The following is a 17,821-nucleotide window of genomic DNA, read 5'->3' as shown; positions in this document are numbered from 1 at the left end:
AAATAATAAATATACATAGAATTTATTTACTATTTATCTATTTACTATATGTAAAATATACATTTTACTAAAAAATGTTAAACAGCGTTAATATTTATTTGCAATGATTTTTATCTAGATAACCTCAAATGGTATCTAGATTTTTTATTATATACATAATATTTACTATACGTTGACAGAAAATAAATATACGTAAAATCATTGCGGAGAGTAAAATAAATTTTATTACTAAAATAAATATATGTAATATATATATATTTATTAGATTTTTTTATTTTATGGGAGTCAGCGTATAGTAAACATAATATTTATTTTTATTTTATGTATATATAATAAAAAATCTATATAATAAAAAAATCTAGATACCATTTGAGGTTATCTAGATAAAAATTATTGCAAATAAAAATTAATGGTGTTTAACATTTCTTAGTAAAATATATATTTTACGTATAGTAAATAGATAAATAGTAAATAAATTCTATATATATTTACTATTTGCTATCTAGATAAATATGTCATCTTTATTTCTTTCGGTAAAAAAGAAAATAAAGGGAACAAATATTTTGTCAGATCTTAGATTTTTATTAAAAAAATAAAATGTGTTTAGTGTTATGACTAAAAGTGCACCACTTTGTTAAAGTAAATGGACTATTAGTGCTCCATGTGGAAGAATATGTATGACTTTGAGTCTAAAGTCAAAGATAATGTATATTTTTGGGCTTTTTTCAGTTTTATGACTAAAAATGCACCACTTTGTTAAATTAAATGTACTATTAATGCTCCATGTGAAAGAATATGTATGATTTTGAATCTAAAGCAAAAGATCGTGTATGATTTTGGGCTTTTGCTAAGGATGATATTCAAATCAGTTCTTTCGTTCTTCCTTATTTTATGTCCCATCTTTCGTTCTTCCTTATTTTAATTGCTTTGTTATCTTCCTTTTAGTAGTGCTATATGACTAATTAGGTTGGTAAACTTGGTCTTTCGGGTTGATTAAACTAAGGAAGATGCTCCACTTTTTTAAAATGATTATTCTTGACTGAGTGGGAGACCTCAAGTCCTCAACTTTCTTTCCCTTTCCCCATATATATAATACTCCGTATGTGTTTGGAGTTGGAATTTGGAAAGACGAACATATACACTTTTGGCATTCAAAATTAGATCGTGATTTAGGCGGTTGTACTCAAAGCAGAGAAAGTTGTACCTTTTGGTCTTGACTACGCAAAAATTGCCTGCTTATTCTTAATTTCGCAAGGATCCCTGTAATCTTCACGTAAAAATGAGTTTGATGTTAACGTAATGAGTTGTTCTCTCACAACTCCACCACCACCGTGTTGCTCGTCTATCTCATTGGTAAATTGTAGTGAACTCAACCAACACCTTCTCCGCCCAAAGACTAACCCAGTTCCATTTTGCTCCATAGAAAAACCGACATGGGCATGTGTAGATGGGATGGATTGTGGCATTATGGCATGTGGTTTAGGTGCCAAGACATGATAAGACCATGTTATTGGCGTGGCCATGGCAAGGCAAAGGCAACATGCACCAAAAGCATAGCAAGGGATAGAAAAGCTAAGGCAAGGCAGGCAAATGGGCGCGATGGGCACAGACAAAGTAGTGTCATGGGCGTGCTGGGCATGCAGCACTAGCACATATGCGCGCAAGGTATGTTGCACACTAGCATGGCGCAAAATTGGCATGTTGGTGCCAAAAGTTGAAGGCAACGCCCGTGTACCACGCACATGCAGTTTCCTGATTTTCAACCGAGTTGGCTATGTTGGTTTGGGTGGTTGCCTTGTAATTTTTGAATTATTTTGAATTCCCTTGCACTTGGGGATGTCAAGTGCTAGTCTAGGATAAGGCAGCATATGCATGGCATGCGACAAGTCATGTGGCCCTATATATAGGCATTGACAGACTTGTCACAGGCAGTTTTTAGCTGTTTTTTGGCTAAACTTTTGTAAGGCTATGATTTATGTATTCTTTGTAGCACAGCATTATAAAAAGTTGGAAAGAGATTCTTGTATGTGCCTTGTCCAATTTCTATACGCCTTAAATATTCTAAGTGTCAAACCAAATGTAAAGGAAAATGAAGAGGGATGAGTCATTGTGTGTGATTGTCGTGCAATGTCAAACGAAAGAAAAATTGACCCAGTAACAACTGGTATCAGAGCAACGTTGTGAAAGATTTTGGAATAATCATGCCTGGTAATTCAGAACTTCGTAAAAGAATTCCGAAGTTGGAGGCGCGGGTCGGTATAACTGAAGACGCCCTGGATCTGGTTGTTATTTTGACACAGATCCATGGTGTTAACATGAACTTCAACACGTTCGTAAAAGTGTTGATACCCAAATGGTGGAATTGCAGGCTTTCCATGAAACTGCTGAAGGGCGGTTGGAAAAACTATAGAAGGAAAACGAGAAAATTAAGACGGAAATTCAGATCCTTCAACGGGCAATTGTAAATGTGCCCCGAGGAGGTGGAGAACACACCAAAATTAAGATTCATGAGCCAAAGGCATTTGATGGCGTGAGAGGTGCCAAAGAACTTGAAAACTTATTATGGGACTTAGAGCATTATTTCTCTACTGCTCACATTCTTAAGGACAAACCCACCATAGCGGTGTGATATTTTAGAGGGGATGCAATACTGTGGTGGCGTATGAAAAATACAGATGATAAAAATGTGGATAGACCCAAGGTTGATACATGGAAAAAACTTCGTGACGCTTTGAGGTACAAGTTCTTCCCCAACAACTCGTCTTGGGTTTCTCGGGATCGTTTAAAGTGGTTGAAACATATCGGTTCTATTTGGGACTATGTGAAGAATTTCACGTCCTTGTTGCTGGACATTCAAAGCATGTCTGATGAGTACAAGTTGCATAATTTTATTTTCGGAATACAAGGCTAGGCACAAAATGAAATTCATAGGCAGAAAATAAAAGATCTGCCTAATGCAATTACGGTAGTGGATACATTGGTGGATTTTTGCTCAACTAGTCTAACTTCTGATCCTACTCTTTCTTCAAAGTCTAAGAAAAAGGAGAAGAGTACGGACTTGAAGAAAGACAAACAGAAGCGAGATGAGAATGACAAAGGCAAAGGGAAGATGGACACTTCTTCATAAAAAACTAACAGGCCAACATGTGATGAAAAGGTTTGCTGGACATGCACAAAACTGTCTCAATGAAGCAAAAATAAATGCTCTTCTTGCCGAAGAGGAGAAATAAGGGAGGGGGCAAGAAGTCTTTTGAATTTAATAGGTTTCTAGATTTCTGGTTTCACGTAGTTAACTTTTCTTAAGTGTAGCTAAGACACACTTTTTCAAGTATTTGACCACTTTTTTCTGAGCAAGTAGTCACACACTAATGATAACGTGACGTGTGATATACAAAAACAATAACATATTCAGTATAATCTCACAATTGAGGTCTGGGGATGGTACTGTGTATGCAGACCTTACTCCTATCATGTGAAGGTGGAGAGGTTATTTCAGAAAACCCTCCATTCAAATACAAATAAAAAGATGCACTAACAACAAGCAGTAACATCAACAATATAATAAGATAACTGAAGCGAAAGAATAACATGTATAAATATAACTCCACGAATAAAAAAATACAAGACTAATAGTAATGCAACTGATATGGCAAAGAAATACAATCAACTGGTATGACGTGTGATTAACTTAAAAAAAAAAATGAGATTACAATTATATCTCTAGTTGTCATATCTTCCATTTTCTTCATCTTTCCCAAGCTATACCACCATGGCTGCCAAAAAGACCCACTACCTTATCATTGCCACATTCAAGTCCCACCACCCCAACCTTAAAGATTCACAATTAATCTTGGTCTTTTTTGCCACATTCAACACCCGGCAGTTCAAATCCACCATTATTCTTTATTTTTTTGCCACATTAAATATTCTAGTTGTGAAATAACAAAACTCAATCAAAATTTAAATCTGAAAAACACCTAATATTGAAAATAGTTGCCGATTTGAAGAATTTAAATCACGCATCATAACCAAAATCAATTGGCAGTGAGTGTTCTATTATTACAAGTGCGTTCAAACCAAAATATCATAAAAGCAGTAAATGTATAAATATTTCGAGCCCATAATTTTTTTGTGTTTAATTTTGTCGTTGTTGCTCAAGATAGTTAGATTAATTCTTCCCAAGATAAAACAAAAAACTATTGTGCAATAGCGGCAATTCAAATTAAATAACTTTGGTAAACTCAAATGACGGAGAAAATCACACGCAAAATATTTACGTTTTGCTTTTGAAAACGATGCAGAAATGCAAGAAAAAAAAGGGGAGAGTCTTTTTCATATTTTCAATGAATTAAGTGTATTGAAAATAAGGTCAAACCTCTGAATTTATAAGTAATGAAAGGTGAGATGAAGAAATGCAATCTGAAAGGTATTATTTCCCATTCACACCTTATTAAAAATCCAACAATTCCCACATGAATCGGAAATGACTATATGTTGAAAAATATGTATGAAAAAACTGTGTGATTCGCAAGCAAAGATTACTCGCATCTGAATAAGTAGATTTTTCTTTGATCTTTTCATTGTGAATATATATCGGATATATTTGATCAATCGATAAATTTGATATTTTTGAACCGTCGAGCTTTGGTGTATACCTAGACAACATAAGTCACACAATCAACCTCAACCGTCTTGGTTCTCATTAATGTTCGTTTCCGCCATGAACACCGCCTGGTTTCATTAGTGTATAGAGAATTGGGCTTACAGAATTCTCATTGAAGCGGTTTATACTTCACACTCGCATAGGTAATTCATAAACATGTAATTCTATAGATACACTATTTGATAATCTCATATTAAATTTAAAAGTTATTAAAAAGCTGTAATGCTTTATCCTTGTTACTAAATATTATCTTTATTACGAGAATGAGCCAAATTCTTTTTGACAATGTTGAACCGTCAATCATAACTTTGTTTGATCTCCTTGAATCTAGATCTTGGGATCTCTAGTCTTCTAAGTAGAGTTACCGCCATGATGACTTGTCCTTGGCCATAGTTCCATTTTCTTTGATGATCTCTCAACCACCTCTCTACTTAGGCCTTTTGCAAGTGGATCTAATAGTCAGTTGTGATAATTCCACTATAGAGTAATTGTCTAATTCTATCATGTCTTTATAGTATGTGACTAGCTTTCCGTTATACATAACGCTCCCACCCCTTTCTATAGCCGCTTGACTATCGCAATGTATGCATATAGGGGCCAATGATTTGGCCAAAATGGAATGTCTATGAAGAATTTCTGGAGCCATTCAGCTTCTTTACTAGCTTTTTCTAAAGCTATAAACTTAGACTACATTGTAGAGTGGGCAGTGCATGTCTGCTTGGACGATTTCCTAGACACCGCTCCTCCACCAATTGTAAAAACCTATCCACTTGTGGATTTAGTTTTAATTAATCTGGTGATCCAATTTGCATTACTATACTCCTCAATAATCGCTAGATACTTATTGTAGTGCAAAGTATAATCCTGAGCATATTTCAAATACCTCAAAACTCGTTACATTATCATCCAATGAGTTTGGTCGATATTACTAATTTATCGACTTAATTTACTCATCATAAAAGTCATATCAGGCTGTGTACAATTATGCACATTAAACTTCTCATCACTCGCATAATCCAACTAAGATTTTTTCGAAGTTACTAGGGTTCTGTGACCCCTCCCTTCTACGTAGGTCCGCCTAGTTGCTAAAAGCTTAAAGTATTAACTGTCCACCCCGCAATTTCTTTTGCAACAACTTAAACATTTGAAAAGAAAAGAAGAATAAATAATAACATGTTTTAAGTGTGATAAAGAGTCTCGTGATCTATTATACACATGCACCAGTAGGGAATACTAAAATGAGAGAGTTTTAAAACTTCGGTACTTGGATCTATGGGTGTTTAACGGGCCGGGTTGACCCGGACCGATGGTAGGGTGCCGGGTAGCGCTGGGTTAGGAGGTTGGGACGTTTACATTTTTATTACCGGTTAACCAGAACGGTCAAACTCGATCAAGAAAAATCACGGTTGAGCCGGTTAACCGGACAGGCCCGGACCGGTTCAACGGCTATTATCTGATTTTATTTTATTTTTTAAAATTCATTTGACCGTTGGTAACGGCCAGCTTCCAATTTGACCATTGCCCAACGGATATTTTGCAAGAATAACCCTTTTGGAGCAATTATTTTAAAAAATAACACTTTTAGTAATTACTAATTTAGCCCTTTGAAAAACTATAAATACACCCCCTCTTCTTCATTTCTTCACTCATCTCTCATTTCTCAAACTCAAATTCTCAATTCAAATTAAATCATGCCCCGTACTTCTAGATTGCGCTCATATGTTTGGGAACACTTTGAGGTGGTAGAAGAAAATGAGGAAGTTCACAAAATAAAGTGCAAGAACTATGGTCGAGTCTTAAATCTTCGTCGAAAGTGGGAGGGCACAGGCTGTTTAAGGAGGCATATGAAGAGCTGTCTTGAGCGTCCTCCAGAAATTCGTATTTAAGTTGATTTGAGATCATTTGTGTTATTTTAAAATTATTAGACGTATTTATGCTTAATGTTTTAGTTTCTTCGATTAATTTGAAGTATTATTATGCAATGAAAATTTGAAATGAAACTATGAAAACCTTTGAATTTAACACTCTAGAAGATGGCCAAGAAGTTCATATTGATTATGAAAGGCAATGCAAAACTTTTGAAGTTCTGGATTTATAATTTTATATTTAATAATTAAACTTTGAATTTAATCTTTTTCGTTAATTTAGTTGTTGTTAAATGTAAACTTTACTTTGCAAGTTTGAAATAAAAAAAGAACTTACAAATTATAAGTGCAATTTCTTTCCATCTTCATTGTATTCTATTATCTTAAATTCTTAATGAAATATTCAAATATAATGTTTTTAAAGTTTTTGCATCCTTTATTCAAACACTCTTTTTATAAGATTATTTTTTTATTTTATATTTTTACTTTATATTAATATAAATTACGATAGTTATACAAAATACAAAAAATAATAATAAATCCGGCCCGGTCCCTTAGGGCCGTAACCATTATGGTTCAATATTTCACTGGATGGGCCCGGACCCGTTAAACCCGGTTTGAAAAATCCGGTAACCGGCCTGGATTGGTGATCGGCCGGTCACTTTTTTAGTCAACCCGACCCGGCCCACCCCTTTGACACCTTTACTTGGGTCTCAGCCTATGCAACTCAGACAGAATGAGCATAGTCATGATTTTGAAAATTTGATAGAATCCCAATTGTGTGTGCTTGCTTAACAACCAACAATTTGTGGCCTTAGAGTATCAATACCTTGTCTGATTATTTTTTTAATCTTTTTTATTTTTTTATTTTTTCTTTTTTCTTTTTAAAATAATAATTTTGAGGAACATATTATTGTCAGGGATACAATGGATTAAGATTGAGCTACTTTCTCGATACACCTATGGTTTCTAGGAAGTGAAAAGAAAGAGTAGAGAAAGATAGAATATTACAACTTTATGATGCAAACAATGAGTTTTATAACAAAACTTTGGACGGTGTTGGTCTTTAAAGAATGTCTCTGATTGACTTTATTACCAAAACAGCCCTCGCGTATTTATTAGGTGAGCCAAATGACATATATGTCCTCCGGATGTAAACTTATGTTATTGCGCCTTTCATGTAAATAAGTTGATTATGTGGTTTAAGTTATGCCTATATGGTAGGATTCACAACCAATTTAAATATATTAGTAGAATACATATACTTTAATGTCTACTGTAATATCATAGTTATGCGCATTTGAACAAAACAAGAAGTTTGAGCTAAGCTTTGGCAATCTGGTAGAATCTCTACCAAATGAACTACAGTAATATGATCAATATAGTTTAAAGTTCTATTTTTTTTGACATAACTTTTTATAACTTTAAATAAGGTACCATTGGTGAAATATATCCGGTAGCGCTAAGCTCCGCCAATCTGGTAGTCTCTCTACCAAATGAACTATAGTGATATGATCAATATATTTAAAAGTTCTACATTTTTGTGAAAAAGGATGAAATTCTACCGTTTTGTCATAACTTGTTTGCTATCCTTCTGACATGTCTTTTTACTCTTTCGTCCGTAGTTTTTAAATTATGATGATTTGGTAGAGTTTGTGTGTTGTGCAATAGGATAGCTAGGTTGAATATAACATATAGTATGCAACACCTTAGATCTTGTGCATGACGTAGTTTATCGATTTTGGTTGCTCTTGCTGCACCTCTACCGCTCAACCTTATTTTGGTCTGGCGTTTCATTAAACGCATGTTTATACATATTTGGTCATTCCAACAATATTATCAAAGGATCTTTATACAAATAGCCGGTCATATTCATTGTTTACTTTTTCTTATCATATACATAAATTATACATTAATTATACTCAATTATACATATACAATACATAAATTATACATATATATTATACTTTCACGGTCTATTTTTAGTTTAAGTGGTTAGATGAACGACTATTTGGATTAATTCTTCTATTATCAGTTACGGGGACAAAATTTCAAGACAAGTCCCAAAAAGTCCCTTATTGTCAATCTCCCGTTTTAGGTGAAAACAACACGGGCTAGCCAGTTTTCGAACTGGTAATTGAAAAATAGCCAGTGTTTGCAATGTCATTGAAAAATAGCCATTATTTTGCTGCAACACGGAAAGTTTTTGCATAATATACTGGAGATTTGTGTACATGTGTATGAACTTCCAGCATATTATGTTGGAACTCCAACACACGGAAAGTTCCAGCATAATATACTGAAGATTGGAGCACATGTGTATAAATTTTAGCATATTATGCTGGACCAGTATATTATATTGAACGTCCAGTAGATTATGCTGGAAGTCTAGTATATTATGCTGGAATATTTTTCGAATTTTGTACAGTATTTTCATTCAGATTTATCTTTACATAAAAAGTGGCTAAATTTCGATTACTTTTGAAACTGCGGCTATTTTTCAATTACCATCTATAAATCAGACTATTTTTGAATTTCACCCATTTTTTAGTGAGCTCCCTCAATCCTTCTTGAAACTGTTTCATGATATCTTACATGTTTTTGCTCTTCATTTTTCTACTTTTTTTTAAACGAATCAAGAAAAATTGGAGCAATATAACCTTAAAGTAAACCTTGCACGTCCTCGTTTTAGGAAATCCAAATTTCCAAAATACATTTCACTTATACAAACTTCGGTTCAATGTGATTTCAAAGTAACTTCAGAACCAAAAAATTAACAAAAAATAACTCCTTTCTTCGTTTCTATATTTTACAAAAAACATTTATGGGGAAGTGAAAGATTTCCAGGAAGTTTCAATAATATATGCTATCGGAAAACTTTTCATTTGATCATATCAAATCAAAACATTTGTTTTTTATTAGGCTTGTCATTTTGTAAATTAAAAAACAAATAAATGAATGAATCAGTAACCTAGGTCTCCAGGCAACAATCCTACCTAAAGCACTACCAAATAATTTTTTTTAATGACAACAATGTTTAACGAAAATGATTTTTTTATTATAATAATTATAAGACCTCACATCAAACAATTAATTATTTGATATATTACGTGCATGATTCAAGGGATATCATTTGACAACAAATTAAAATATAAATACATGATGGACCAGACAGATAAGAGACAACGTCCAATTCATAAATTATTATTGACTGATAACAACTCTTTCATTAATAAAAGTTATGAAACTGTGTTCATTGCTGAAATGTTGACCATGCATGTTCATGGAAAATGAAATCTATTCAGAGGCTACAAAAGTACAGCTTGCACAACCCAACACACAACCTTCCACAGCATGACCTACCGGTCAACGAAATGCGTCAAAACAATGGAGATAGAGTTCAAAATGCGTAAATGGCTTCTCTCTATCTGCCTAAGTTTTGGTGGTAAAGATACACGATGCCTATGATACTCCGGAGATCGCAAGTACCTGGTGAAATAGTCGAGGTGTACACATGTTAACCCCAACACCACCGCTAAATTAGAAAAAAGAGACAAACTTCCAAAGTTCCATTTCAAGTTAGGGTTGACTTAATGGTTAGTGATCTTTTTAAGATCACATGTACCTGGTGAAATAGTCGAGGTGTGTGCAGGCTGACCCAAACATAACCGTTAAACAAGAAAATAGAGACACAAACTTCTACAGTTCCATTTTAATTTAGGGTTGACTTAATGGTCAATGTAAACCTTACAGATCACATGTATCTGATGAAATAGTCGAGGCGTGTGCACGCTAATCCCGACACCACCGGTAAACAAGAAAAAAGAGAAACTTCCAAACTTCCATTTTAAATTAGGGTTGACTTAATAGTCAATGTAATCCTTAAAGATCACATGTACCTGATGAAATAGTCGAGGTGTGTGCAGACTGACCCCGACACTACTGCTAAACAACAAAATAGAGACACAAACTTCCAAAGTTCCATTTTAAGTTAGGGTTGACTTAATGTCAGTGTAATCCTTAGCATAAATCTCCAGATAAAAACCTCATCCTCAACCTCTTAGACCTAAGCTTTACAAGATTATTTGAAGTTTTTAGTTAAGACAGGGCCACCGACTAGAAAAAAAAGGCCAGAGCAAGTTGAGAGCACAAGCCAAGTAGACATTTTGGGCAGAGTTAAGGAAGATTAGTCACCTCCAAACAAATATTAACTGTGAACAAATGCAATAAGCAGTAACAATTAACTTGAACAGAATCAAAAACTTTCAAAAGTAACCTGGATTTCTCAATCAGGATTTTCTTATACAAAAATTGCAATTGGAGGGTTACATACCAATGTTACAATTTCGGAGGAGGCAGAGCGGGAGTGCTCATCTTGATTCTCAGATTGAGCAAAAACTGGGCATTCTACATCGTGTCAAGCTGAAGGTGCCTGGTAGTTAGTTCTGTACAAAAACCGATGACTGATTGGGAATGAAATAGACGAATTAGAACTTTACAGTTCTGAATATGATTCATATGGTGATTCGTCTTCAGGTGGCCTCTGTTGGTTATGAGCAAAAGGAGGTGGTGGAGGATCGACAGACAGAGTGCCCTCCAGTACCTTGACTACCTCTCCCATTGATGGCCTCATACGTTCATCACCTTGTAAGCACCAAAATGCAATTCTAAATGCTCGTTCTAACTCTTCCAAGACGACGCCACCCTCAATTCGCTGATCAGTGGCCATTTCCCTTTCAGCTTTTACCCATTTTTCATATGCCCAATAACAAGCCTCATCCACATCTTGGCGTCCGGTGATTAATACAACCATCATCTTGCCAAAATCTTTTACATCTGTCTCTGCTTGTCCCCCACTACTTGACGCCTCAGCTTGAATCGTCCTCAGCCCAAATTCACTAACTTTAGCCTCTAATTCATCATCTAAGAACACGTTTTCACATTTCAAATTTCCATGACTAACAAACTCCCTACATCCTGTATGCAAGTACGATATGGCCCTCGCCACTGACAAAGATATATCTATTCTTTTCCGCCATGTCAATCTCTTGCACATTCTAGGTTCTTCTAAACATTTGTCAACCGAACCATATTTGGAAAGCTCATAAACCAATAACCTGTGGCCTGACTCACAGCAATAACCGTCCAGCCTCAAAAGATTTTTGTGATATATACTTCCTATTTTTAGGACTGCACTCCGAAATCTCCTTTCTTCTATAGAGGCATTAAGATCTTTAACCGCAACAAGCCTGTTATCTGGAAGTACACCTTCGAACACATTCTGTCCAATTTGTTGCTTAAAATTGTCTGTCAGATCTTTGATTTCGGAGTAAGAAAACACGATGCAACCGGTAGCATTAGGCACTGTATGGGCCGGAGCAGATTTCTGCATCATACTTTTCCTTCTCCTGAACAGGTAAACTCCAATCCCGAATTGAAGCATGAAAAACACAACAACTGATCCAGCAGCGACTTCTAATAGACAAGCAACACAGATCTTATGTGATACCTTTCTCGGAGCAGGTATAGGCGCAGGTAAAACAGCAATTGGATCTGAACAAGTCTTGACAAAAGTAATGGAACCCAAAGAGGGGTCTGATTGACCGCCAATGTATTGGGACTTCATCATGTGGCATTGTGCAGTCCCATTGTTGATGAAGGATGCGGCATGGCAGGACGGGTCTTTCTGACACAGACTTCTACACTGCTGCAAACTGGTTTGCACAACTGTTTTGTTTGGTGGGTATATCCCGTACAAGTACATATGATCATATCGGATCATGGATGAACCAGACTCACAACTTGGTTTGTATGGAATCAGACATTTGGTGTTTGAGTCTCTAGTAGATCTAAATGGACACTGACAAACATAAGAGTCCGATGCATTAAAGATGCATATACCTTGGTTAGCACAGGTCGCAAAGACATCACACTGATTGATTACAGCTTGCCAAACTGTTCTCCATGACGTGGCATTAGTTTCCCATGAGTACATCCGAAGATTACCATCAGAATCTAGTCTCATGAACCGAAACTTCACATCAGGATCACTGTGGTCTTCACCATAGACAGACGAAACAACTTTCGATCTTTGATCAAGTAGTCGGAGGATTCCGTCAGAGCCAAGAATGGACCGGACAGCAGGTTGAGAAGGACCCCCAACAGTCCAGTAAATGACAGTGGAGTCCCACCTAAGTTGCATCTCACCAGAAACATTCATAACAAGACTGTAATAACTTGCTAAAGAATCCCTGCTAGAAGCTCGAAGAGTATGGCCAACAGATAAACTCTGGCCAGGAAGCAATGTGTCAGATGGACTTTCAAAACTCTGCCAAACAGCAATCTTATTCCTATTTAACAGAACGAAGTTGCCATTATCAAGCAGAACAGCTGATCCAACAGATGCATTGCCAGTTTTGCTTTGCCAAACAATTTTTTCCGTTGCTGGATCAAACAGTATCATTTCCCCACCACTGGAAAGCTCAAAATATGCTTTGCTACTAACTTTAACATTCCCTACAGTCCAAATGGCTGTTTGTTCACTGCTAGGAATACAAATCGAATTGAAACGGACACCAAAGATATACTGGTCCGAGGAGTTCAAGAATCCTACTGCATAGTTCCCATTGGATGAGACCCAATAATTGTTCTCTTCTACGGTTAGTTTGGAACCCAACGGAATTTGTGAACTGACTACTGAAAAGAGCAAGAACCCAATAGAGACAGAAAGCAGCAAATTCGAATAAGAGGCTATTCTATCTCCTCTATCCATGTCTATTTCTGCTTGCAGAAGCAGATGAAAAGACAGAAAACTGGTTCCAGCTTCTGCATATCAACAAAAAACTTGTTCACTCATTCCGCTGGATTACAACAAGCAAGAAACTTGATATTGTGTTATTAACTGATATAAGTAATCTACCAACTGTAAAGGCTTACAAAATCAAGAATGACAACGACCATAAGAAACCAAAACCAGGTAAAAACTATTCCTTTGAAAAGGAATTGCATTACATCTATCAAATCTAAGGTCAAACTCTCAAACTGCCAATAGCTTCCAGGTTTGCAGCAAGATCAGACAAACAAAAAAGTGGGAAAATGATGAGAACGTATGCAGGTATGATTAAAGGATAAAGGTAAAATATACAGTTTGGTACCTCAAAAAAGACATTCAAAGCACCATAAGTGAGAAGGAGCTGGCAATGAATACTGCCTGCAGACACATTCATGAAACATCAAATGCTCCTCTATTGCCCTATAAGAAACTTGCCTTGTGAGAAAACATAAAAAAAAAAAAAAAAAAAACAATCCACAGCTTAAGATTGAATTTAAGAGCTTATGACCTACAAAATATCAAACTGGACCATAAAATAACAGTAAACAAAGAAAACTAGGAACATGAAGAAATATATTAATGGCTTAAAAAAATAGGTTTGGATTGAAATCCTGGTTCAAATGGGACCCAATTTAGGTCAATATAATGACCCTTTTAAGCATATTCAATCACTATTCTAAGGCTTTAAAGTGACACTAGAAAATGTTTTGCCAGCATCCAAAGTTGAAGACCTAATCACTACTATAATATCCCAAAAACTGAATAAATTAAAATGAAAAAGTCAATGATAACACATATACTTTGACAAATATACACTACAAAGTAACCTTGTGTCCACATACACATATAATATATATTACATCTCAAATTCTTTAAGCAAAAAAAAAAAGGAACAATTAGATAAGAGAAAACATATCTAGGTGCACATGCAAGAGAGATTTTCTCCAAAAATTGGATCTTTGGGACAAATGTAGTACAAATTTGAACAACAAAAACACTATCGACCAAACAAAATTCCAAAAGTTGAAAGCTAAAACGAGCATATAAATGGAGATCCTCAAAAGGGTATTCACTAAACTTCAAGAAAATGAAAACCCAAGTGGTGAAAAAGCTGAAAATGCAGTAAACATCAACATTCCTCAAAGAAAAAGCAGAAAGTTGATAATCTTGGAGAATTTTGAGTGGTCAGTGAAACAGATGTGACTCACCAGTAAAGAGAGAAAACTCTGTGCCTCACATTGTGGATTTTTTCTTTACTCTTATCTTAACCTGATAAAGCAGAAAAGGGGCTGCCGGAAAATCAAGAAAGAAAAAGTTTCCGGTGAGAAAAAAGGGAATGGTCTGAAAAGGTTTGAGACACTTTGCAAAATGTCTCTCAATCTTTTTGGAGAATTTTTTTCTTGAAAAGAAGGATTAGATAATTTTTTGTTACCAATGCAAGTTTTTTGTTGTCTTCTTCATCTGGTGTAACATTTTTTTTTTTTTCTTGGAGTTTTGCAAATTTTGGGTTTTGTGTAGCTGTTGGAATTTTGAAATTTTTCCAGCTAAGTTTTTAAGAGGTGCTAAAAGAGTCTCAGCAAAAAAGAAAGAAAAAAGTTAGAGCGTCACAACTCATTTGCTGGGGTTTGGTAATTGTTTTTTTTTTTTGGGGGGGGGAGGGGGATGGGGGGCGGGAGAGGGGTTGGTGTCTGGAGTTGAATTTTTGACTGTTGACTTTTGTCGTCTGTTTTTGTTCAGACTGTCGGAGTAATCTTTTTTATATCACAAATGCCAAATGGCTGATATCCTCATTTTGTAGTAATACATAAATTCATTTTTTAATGAAGTATAATATAATGATTGTCAATTAACTTGTGATATTAAAGTCAAGAGTTAGATTTACTAATCAATTAGTGTGTATTAAAGATTAAAAATACTTAACATGAATATTCTTACTATACATATAAAAATCACGAATTTTATTTTTGTTTCTATTTATTAAAATTTACCTAAAAATATTTTTCGCTGTTGCTAATACACAAAAGATTTAGCCGTTCATGAGCAGTATTTAATAGAAGAATTAACCTAAATAGTCGCTCACTCAATCACTTAAATTAAAAATAGTCGATGGAAGTATAATATATGCATAATTTATGTATTATATAGGTATAATTATATATAATCAATGTATAATCTATGTATATGGCTAAAAAAAGTAAATAATGAATATGACCGGCTATTTGTGTAAAGATCCCTATTTAATATTTGGGGATTTGCAGTCGTACCCTATATTTGTGTCACTTTTTAACATGTATCCTATTTTTAAAATTATTGATTTGGTAGCCATTTCACGAAAAAATCGTAATAATATGACAATTACACCCCTGACAAAATATATAAAATGATCTCCTCCTCTCCTCTCAGCAACTTTATAAAAAAAATAGAAACTTGTCCAAATTCATCTTCAGAATCACACTTGCATGAAATTGTTTCACCTTGAAGCCAAAACTTCATGCTAATGTAGCATAAAGTTATTTCATGTTGAAGATAAACTTCATGCTAATATAGCATGAAGTTGTTTCACATTGAAGCTAAAACTTCATGCTAATGTATGCTGAAGTTATTTATCATGCAGTCTACAATTTTATCATGAATTTTATCCGAAACTTCAGTCTAAATATGCTGAAGTTATTTAGTTCATTTGCTAAAACTTCAGACTAAACATGCTTAAGTTATTTAGTTCAATTGCTAAAACTTCAGACTAAATATGCTTAAGTTATTTAATTCATTTGCTAAAACTTCAGACTAAACATGCTGAAGTTATTTAGTTCATTTGTTAAAACTTCAGACTAAACATGCTTAAGTTATTTAGTTCATTTGCTAAAACTTCAGATTAAACATGCTTAAGTTATTTAGTTTATTTGCTAAAATTTCAGACTAAACATGCTTAAATTTTTTACTTCATTTGCTAAAACTTCATACTAAACATGCTTAAGTTTTTGTCTTGTAGTATTTAATTTTCTGATGAGTTTTTTCTAATGCATGCTGAAGTTATTTAGTTCATTTGCTAAAATTTCAGACAAAACATGCTGAAGTTATTTAATTCATTTGCTAAAACTTCAGACTAAACATGCTGAAGTTCTTTAGTTCATTTGTTAAAACTTCAAACTAAACATGCTTAACTTTTTATCTTGCAGTATGTAATTTTCTAAAGAATTTTTGCTAATGTATGCTGAAGTTATTTAGTTCATTTGCTAAAACTTCATACCAAAACATGCTGAAGTTTTGTAACGCAGTCTACAGTTTTGTCCTGAGTTTTATCCGAAACTTCAGTCTAAACAAGCTGAACTTTTTTAGTTTATTTGCTAAAACTTCAGCCTAAACATGCTTAAGTTTTTGTCCTGCAGTTTGTCAATAGTCTTTTATTAAAAAAGGGCAAAATCATCTTTTTAAAATGCTTTTAACAAAAAAATAGGTACGGATGCAAAAGGAAAAACAAAACGGATTTAAGTTAAAAAGGGGCGACCAAATAGGGCGCCCCGTGCAATTTTTACTTAATATTTATGCGGAAGAGCTAATACAACAACAACAACGACCCAGTATAATCATACTAGTGGGGTCTGGGGAGGGTAGTGTGTATGCAGACCTTACCCCTATCCTGGGGTAGAGAGGCTGTTTCCGATAGCTATCTTAGACAAAAACCCTACACGGCTAGTCCCACAATAGTACGAAGTAAGGCACGACTTAACTATCTCCTAACCTATAGCCCTAATACTCGACCCCCACATCTTCCTATCAAGTGTTATGTCCTCGAAAATCTGGAGCCTCATCATATCCTGCCTGATCACCTCTCCCCAATACTTCTTAGGCCACCATCTACCTCTTCTTGTGCCCTCCACAACCAGTCTCTCACACCTCCGTACCGGAGCATCTGGGCTTCTCCTCTGAATATGTCCGAACCATCTAAGCCTCGCTTCCCGTATCTTGTCATTAATGGGAGCCACGTGCACCTTCTCCCGAATATTATCATTCCTAATCTTATCTATCATAGTGTGTCCGCACATCCACCGCAACATCCTCATTTATACTAAAGCAACAAAGAACAAAAATAAATAATTAAGAAAACTTAAAGTAAATACAAGCATGATTGTGAAGTGAGATTCTCCGGAAGCAAGAACAAGAACATAGTAAAGAGCAGAAAGAATGTTAATAAAACAAGAGTAAGTTTAGCCTTTTTTTGCATACAGGTCGTGTCTATAATGAGTACAAATTCTTCTATTTATAGCTCAATTCAGGGAGATAAGATCTCCAACTCAAGCTCTTCTTTAGTGTGAATAAAGACTCCTCGATAATTGTACAATAGTTGAGTATAAATGCAAAGATTCTTTGTAACGGCCGCTCCTTGAATGTTGTTTTCTTCAACCGTTACCTTACTTTCAAAATTTCGTTTCCGGTTTCAATGTCTTCAGAACTCACACAACA

The 17,821-nt window shown here is 34.9% G+C and overlaps 1 protein-coding gene across 3 annotated transcripts; it reads right to left on the bottom strand.

The window, feature by feature from the left end:
• Window positions 1-10,791: 10,791 nt before the first annotated feature.
• On the bottom strand, window positions 10,792-14,968 carry LOC107814180 (G-type lectin S-receptor-like serine/threonine-protein kinase SD3-1). 3 transcript variants are annotated; one of them, XM_016639533.2, is made up of 3 exons: window positions 14,569-14,968; window positions 13,683-13,780; window positions 10,792-13,353 (listed from the first exon to the last, which is right to left on the bottom strand). In XM_016639533.2, the coding sequence occupies exon 3, from the start codon at window positions 13,298-13,300 to the stop codon at window positions 11,024-11,026; it is 2,277 nt and encodes a 758-aa protein (XP_016495019.1). In that variant the 5' UTR covers window positions 13,301-13,353; window positions 13,683-13,780; window positions 14,569-14,968; the 3' UTR covers window positions 10,792-11,023. The 3 variants fall into 3 exon arrangements, with proteins under 3 accessions (XP_016495019.1, XP_016495020.1, XP_016495021.1); XM_016639534.2 differs by having other exon boundaries at window positions 13,683-13,738; window positions 14,569-14,880; XM_016639535.2 differs by lacking the exon at window positions 13,683-13,780 and having other exon boundaries at window positions 14,569-14,880.
• Window positions 14,969-17,821: the final 2,853 nt, after the last annotated feature.

This window comes from Nicotiana tabacum, chromosome 4, assembly GCF_000715075.1.
Source record: "Nicotiana tabacum cultivar K326 chromosome 4, ASM71507v2, whole genome shotgun sequence".
NCBI lineage: Eukaryota > Viridiplantae > Streptophyta > Magnoliopsida > Solanales > Solanaceae > Nicotiana > Nicotiana tabacum.
Note: the sequence above shows the minus strand (reverse complement) of the source record. Positions and strands in the feature narration are given on the sequence as shown.